Below are 6,736 nucleotides of genomic sequence, written 5' to 3'. Positions count from 1 at the left end.
TGCTGTTGGTACACTGGGAGGAATTGACCTCCGGTCCAATTGGCTGTGAGGGCCTGCTGTGTCTATAACAGAAGAATTGCTGTGCTGGAGACACAGTAGGGCTTTGGTGCTCACTGAGTCTGCCTCTTGAATGTGTCCCTTATGAGAGTGGTTGAAATCAGGTGTCGTCCACACCGACAGAAAAGTCACTCTCACTCTCCTACCAGCCGAGAGTCCCATAGGCGTCTGGGTCCCCTGCGTGTCCCCAGAAACTGGAGTTCAGAGTGGTTGGGATTGTTGGTATCACTGGCGGGAATTGATCTCCAAGCCAGTTGGCTGTGAGGATCAGCAGTGTCTCCGCTGTGAGAGCTTCTGTGCTCAGCTTGGAGGGGGCGGAGTCTCAGGGTGGCGCAGACAAGCTTTGGTTTCTCGTCTGCTCCGCCCTAAGAGGGGCGCTTTCTCCGTGTCCGAATTAATGGCTGCGCACCTCTGAGAGAAGGCAGCTTTCGAGCCTCTCCCGCTGCCAAACAGACCAGTTTCTCCCCAGCTGGGGCTTTGTTTTTCTCCCGAATGAGAAATCGAGTCACTGGGAGGGCTGTGCTCAGCTTGGATGGGGCGGAGTCTCAGGGTGGCGCAGACAAACTTGGTTTCCGTCCGCCCCCCTAAGAGGGCCGGTTCCTCCGTGCCCGAATTAATGGCTGCGCGCCTCTGAGATAAGGCTGCTCTCAAGCCTCGTCCGCTGCCAAACAGCCCAGTTTCTCCCCGACCGCAGCTGGACCTCAGTGCAGTCGGGCGGCCCTGCTTTTCTCCCAAACGAGAAAGCTCGCCACGCAGCGTCTGCTGCCCTCCCTCTCCGCGCGCGCGCGTGCGCCGCAAGCAAGCCTTCCCTGTATTCAGCTGCCCGCCCTTTCCGCGCTCAGGGATCTCCGCACCTCCACAGCTCCTGAGGCTCAGCGTCCCCCTCTCTGTTTTTCTCTAGTTGTAGGTTTTACACTCTGCCAGCTTTCCGGTGGTTCTGGACGGTTTGCGCTCTGTTTTCCAGTTGTAGTTTTAAAATTGTTGTGGTAGGCAACAGGTGTTTACCTTATGCTGCCATCTTGGTTTCCTCCCCATTTTTATTTTTTATTCTAAAAACTTTGGCTGAGTTTTGGTGTCTTGACTCAGCAAAGTCTGCTGTTCATCAAGGCTTGGTAAGCATGAAAGTGGGTACTGAAGCTTTCCTTTATTTCATAATCCCAATTGTTTTTCTAGAAACCATCAATAGTTTCTGAATGACTGACTCAGTTTTTGGATTCTATTCTCATGACCAAGCAAATGTTTGACTTGAAACCAGCCTAGTATAAATGTCTCTGTGCCTCTAATTCTGAATCTATTCCTGGATTTCAGCACTAGAGAAACCCATCAAAAAATGTCTAAAACTGGAACAAAGGTAAGTAAATGATCATGCTGATTTTTAGCCTAACTGCTTTCTTTTTACCTAATGATACATTGAAAAAAACATAATAGAAAAGCTTTATCTACTTTCCCTGCAGGTGAGTATGATAGTGTTTAGAAGGTTGGGATAGAGAGAGAAGATTAAGAAATACTTACTCTATTTTCTACTCTAACAGAATTATCAAACAGTTTGTTAAGGGGTTATCAGTATGTATGGTGCTATGTTGAATACTGTACAAGTATATAACATGTAAATTTCATGATTTCTATCTTCCAGCAACTAATATTCCATGAACTTCCACAGGAATAGGAATGCTGATCAGAGGATTATGTGAAGTAGAAAGCTTTTGGTATTCAATGAAAATTTTGTTTTATGAAATTTAGGCTCAACCATTAATATTTTAAAAGGCCAAGGTAGATGGAACAATCAAGAGAATTAAATCCTACATATCCTCTTCATTCAAGCAGTTACTCTTACCCTTTGCCCCAAATAAAGAGGTTATTAAGTTAAGAAAATTGCCTTTAAATATGTGATTTACAATTGTTGAACTGGCTATTTGATCCCGAGGTAGGGCTTAAGGAATGAGGGAATGTACCTTCATTCTCTTTTTAGCTCTTCCACTGACCAGGGACTAAAGCAAAGCCATTGGTTCCTGATTTGCCCCCCTGACTTTTTACTTGGAAAACTTTCAAACCCATTGCATCATTTTAGAGAGCACCTATTAATGTGTTCTAGAACTGGTTAGTGCCTGATTATTTTCCTTTTGGAAAATAGAACTAATAATCATACTTGTTATTCAGAAGGAGAAAAATGCAACAGTGTCTTTAGTGCTCTGAATTTCTTGATAATATGCCAAGCACATCCCGCTGAGAATGTGCAGTCCTAGAGATATCCATGTACCTTGAGGTACAAAACCACCTTAGATGAAAACATCCCTGCTTTCAGAGATTTCCGAAGTAGTAATGGTGTGCTCTCTCATTTCTTGTGGCTGAGCTTTTGCTTAAGTTAAATAACCTTTGTTTGCTAGACCAAAGAAGACAGCATCTCTTTCTCTTATTCTCCCTTTCCCACTATCTTGCTAGCAGTTTAATCAGAGGAGTTAAGGGCTTGGCAAATTCTTGTCTCTGGAATATTTGAGAAACTTTTCTTTCTGCCACTTTGGATTAGTAGTCTATTTTTCAAAAAGTCAACATGAAAACAAGAGGAATTTTGAAATTTTAGGCAAATCTTCTGCTCATTTCTTAGCCTTTTCTGCAGATTTCCCTCCCACCCCCAGGAGTCAAAACCTTCTATTTATTAGTTGACCATAGAGTAGACTTCATAGACCTACAAATGGAAAGTGAGTAGATTTGCAACATTTTCTGGGCCCTGAAAGTTAGAAGGTCTCCCTGAAAGGTGAGCTTGGTCCTGGAGCTCAGTAATAGTTCCATGGCAACGTCAGTGCTTTGTTTCAATCTTGGGATGGTTAGCTGCTCTGCTGGGAGGTTGGACAGCAAGGTGACCTTGTAGAATATTGCGTATATTTAACTTCTCAGATATTGATGTTAGGCACATGTGCAGAGGGCAGAAATGTGAGAAACAATGAAGGAAAAAGATGATACTAACTTAATTTCCCATAAAATATCCCTTGCAAAGCCTCTTTTCTTGTGATTAGTTGGCTGAAAACCAAAGGTAATTGAATTAAGGACTTTGGGTCTATCTATTCATAGAAATGTTACCTTGATTTTTCTAAAGATCTTTCCACAGGTTTTGGGAGAAACCCCTCAGACTCAGGATCAGTCTTGTTCTGTTTCTAAGAGAGTAAATGCTGTTTGTCAAACAGGGATAGCTGTGTAGGTAGGAAGACAGCAAAAGGGAAAATAAAGTAAAATAAAATGAACCACAGATTACTAACCAGGAATTTGCACTGCAGTCCACTCACTTGCCTGCAACTAACTGATCACTGGATAGTGACCTTAAGCAAGTTAATTAACTTATTTTTCTGTAACAACTATAGGAAAAGCTTATTGGCAATTTTGAACTAGGTATTAAACTAATTGCTTTATCTACATTATCCCATTGGACCCTCAGAGCAATCCTGTGCAGTAGATTCGATGATCCAGTTTTACAAATGAAGAGACTGAGCCTCAGAGAGATTCAATGGCTTGTTCAAGTCACAGAGCCAGTGACTAGTGCTGCTATTTTATTTTGTTTGGGTTTTGTTTTGTTTTGTTTATCTGTAAACAGGGGCACCATGTATCTTTAAATACTAGTATGTGCTGTGCTAAAATGGGAAAGGGAGCTGGAAGAGATGAATTTGGGAGGGGGTGAAAGGAGATAAAGTAGAAGATTAGGGGTAGGAAGGAAGCTTTTAGGGAACAGGAAATAAAAGAGTTGAAAGAAATGGGAAAGGTAAAGAGGGGAGATTAAGATAGAAGGAAATAATTATTAGCAGGGAACCTTCTAGAAAGAACTACATGGGGTGGAAGAGAATGAGGTTTTATGTCCATTTGTGAGTCATTCTTGGTTTCTTCTCGCCTTTATTCTCTACATCTAATTAGTCACCAAACCCTAAATTTCTTTTGCCTGTTTTCTCATCATCATTCACATTGCCATTACTTTTCCATTGGCCCTCATCACTTACCTTGCCCATAATAACCATCTATTTCCAGGTACATCTCCCACATTATCGCCAAAGGGATTCTGGCATGGTTCCTGTTTCTCTTTTCTGCCTTTATTTCCTAATACTTCACAAATACTCAATGTAATGGTCCCTACAATGGCTCATAATCTCTCACTCCTTTATTCCTTTGAACAGGCTATCCTTTTTCCTTTGCCTATGGAGAAAACCCCTACTTAATCCTTCAAGCCTCACCTAGAAGATCCTCTCCAGACTACTTGGCTCTGCTCCTCCTGGTTTTCTCCTTTTAATCCAATAGAGCAAATAGTCACAAGGTGGCGGCATAACGCCAGGCAATTAACGTCTTGAATCAATGACGCCTGTGATTTCAGTTTTAAATGATAACCTAGCATTGATCTTGGATTGAGGAATTCTAGCCCATTTGGTCTAGTGGTTGTCAGACACTGTTTCATGAAACCCTGGGTTATTTCTGGTAACTCTATCCCCTATTTCAACCAGAAAACCTCTGAGTTTTAATTCACAGCCAGGGCATCCAATGTAGTCTATTCCTTTCATTTGACAAATGGGAACTTGGAGCCGAGAGACGGCTTGACTAAGGTAGTAGGGCTGATTATGGAGATGCAGCTCGAGAGCCCAGGTTTATCATTTCCAGTTTTGCAGAGCTGCATGTTTTCCAAGGCCATCACCGATCCAAGGGGGTACCCCAAGCATTCTGTTAGAAACTGGGGAAGAGCTTGAAACAGAACATTTTGTTACTTTGCAACAATTTTCTTGACAATAAAATAATACAGAAAATAATACGGTATATTTTCATGCTCTGTATCCATCTAAAATAAGTTCTCTAAAGTTAAGGTCTATGTTTATTTTTCCTATGTCTCTTCCATTTCACCTAGAATGAATGTCTGCATTTACACTCATTCGCCTTCACCAAACATTTATTGAGGGTCTGTCAAGTGCCAGGCACAGCGTTTTTTAGCTCAAATGAGGTTTGGTCTTCACCCTTGAAAGAAGTCCACTAGGAGGTCTGGTGGGAGAGATGGACATATTAATAGATAATTTATTATGTAATGTGATAAGTACAGTGAGCTGTGGGAACACAAAGCAGGAAGCAGTGAGCTTGAGTCTGAAATTGCCGGCTTATATTAGAGCACTTTTTGTTTTTTTATGTTAAGCCCTCAGAAAGTACTCATTCCTATCGTTGACAACCAAAGTTGTCTGTCAGAAGGTAAATGTTATAAGGTGAGGTAGAGCAAAAATAGAGAAGGAAGGAATTTCTGAAGTGGGGAGTATGCTCTTAATTTTTATCTTATGTATGAATGATGCCACCCAACTCCTCAGTTCTCTTTGTTTGCCCTGTACTTCAGATTACTTTCTATGAAGACAAAAAATTTCAAGGCCGCCACTATGACTGTGATGGCGACTGTACAGATTTCCACATGTACCTGAATCGCTGCAACTCCATTAGAGTGGAAGGAGGCACCTGGGCTGTGTATGAAAGGCCCAACTTTGCTGGGTACATGTACATCTTACCTCGGGGCGAGTACCCGGAATACCAGCATTGGATGGGCCTCAACGATCGCCTGGGCTCCTGCAGGGCTGTTCATCTGGTGAGCCTGCTGGCGCTCTCCCTATCCCCACACTTCGTTTTACCTGAAAGTTTATTTTGAGGTTTTTCTACTTCTTAATGGGAAGCTGTCTTTTTTGGCTGTGGAGGCTTAAATAAAATCTTAGGTCAGTTCATCTTAAGACTGAATACACTAATTATTTCCATATCCCTTTTGCTACCTCTTGAGGATTTTAAGGAATTAAGTTTTTAAGTCAGCTATTTCAGTCAATGCACAGTGGGGATGGGAGTTCGGATCATCTAGATTTCAAGAGGGTGGGTTCTGAACCATCCTCTTCTCTCAGTCTGTGACCTGCTGGTGATTTCCATAATGCTTACTGTTCGTTTCCTTCTGTGTTTTTTTAGTCTAGTGGAGGCCAGTATAAGATTCAGATCTTTGAGAAAGGTGATTTTAATGGTCAGATGTATGAAACCACTGAAGACTGTCCTTCCATTATGGAGCAGTTTCACATGCGAGAGGTCCACTCCTGTAAGGTGCTGGAGGGTGCCTGGATTTTCAACGAGCTACCCAACTATCGCGGCAGGCAGTACCTTCTGGACAAGAAGGAGTACCGGAAGCCCATCGAATGGGGTGCAGCTTCCCCAGCTGTCCAGTCTTTCCGCCGCGTTGTAGAGTAATGACATGGATGAGCCATAAGCTTCTTCCTGGGGGCCAAACGCTGGCTGGCCTTGTCATCAAATAGGCATCATAAATAAAACAATTGGCATGCACTCCACTGTTGACTGTTTCCTCTTCTTAAACACTCCTAGGGATCAAATAGTATCCACCAGAGTGGGCAGTTACACAAAGCAACTAACTCAAAATGGGACTGCATGAAAAAGACTAGAAAATCATAGTGCCACAATGTTACTAAGTTTTGTGTTAATTCACAGGTACAATAATAATAGCTGGCATTCATTGAGTGCTTTTATTATGCCATTTTCTCTTCACAACAATCCTGAAAAAGAGGTGGTTCATCTGCATCTTATGAATAAGGAACCGGAAGTTTAGAGAAATTAAAAACTTGCCCAAGTTCACCAACTAGTGAATGACGGGACCAGGATACTTATGTTTCTAAAGCCCTGTTCTTTTATCTTT

The 6,736-nt window shown here is 42.3% G+C and overlaps 1 protein-coding gene across 5 annotated transcripts; it reads left to right on the top strand.

The window, feature by feature from the left end:
* The first annotated feature begins 579 nt into the window (after positions 1 to 579).
* CRYGS (crystallin gamma S) lies at positions 580 to 6,367 on the top strand. 5 transcript variants are annotated; one of them, XM_054713812.1, is made up of 4 exons: positions 580 to 960; positions 1,231 to 1,408; positions 5,399 to 5,641; positions 6,004 to 6,367. In XM_054713812.1, exons 2-4 carry the CDS (start codon positions 1,388 to 1,390, stop codon positions 6,274 to 6,276), a joined length of 537 nt encoding a protein of 178 aa, XP_054569787.1. In that variant the 5' UTR covers positions 580 to 960; positions 1,231 to 1,387; the 3' UTR covers positions 6,277 to 6,367. The 5 variants fall into 5 exon arrangements, with proteins under 5 accessions (XP_054569787.1, XP_054569786.1, XP_008155790.2 ...); XM_054713811.1 differs by lacking the exon at positions 580 to 960 and adding an exon at positions 1,103 to 1,169 and having other exon boundaries at positions 1,366 to 1,408; XM_054713813.1 differs by lacking the exon at positions 580 to 960 and adding an exon at positions 1,691 to 1,763 and having other exon boundaries at positions 1,378 to 1,408.
* Positions 6,368 to 6,736: the final 369 nt, after the last annotated feature.

This window comes from Eptesicus fuscus, chromosome 3, assembly GCF_027574615.1.
Source record: "Eptesicus fuscus isolate TK198812 chromosome 3, DD_ASM_mEF_20220401, whole genome shotgun sequence".
Taxonomy (NCBI): domain Eukaryota; kingdom Metazoa; phylum Chordata; class Mammalia; order Chiroptera; family Vespertilionidae; genus Eptesicus; species Eptesicus fuscus.
The sequence above is the reverse complement of the archived record's forward strand: the minus strand, read 5'-3'. Positions and strand labels throughout refer to the sequence as shown.

Bases quoted from the DNA above. Each gene is read 5' to 3' on its own strand.
- CRYGS (XM_028133970.2), top strand. From the start codon at position 5,351: ATGATGCCACCCAACTCCTCAGTTCTCTTTGTTTGCCCTGTACTTCAG. The intron at 5,642-6,003 runs GTGAGCCTGCTG...GTGTTTTTTTAG, and splicing joins CCTGCAGGGCTGTTCATCTG to TCTAGTGGAGGCCAGTATAA.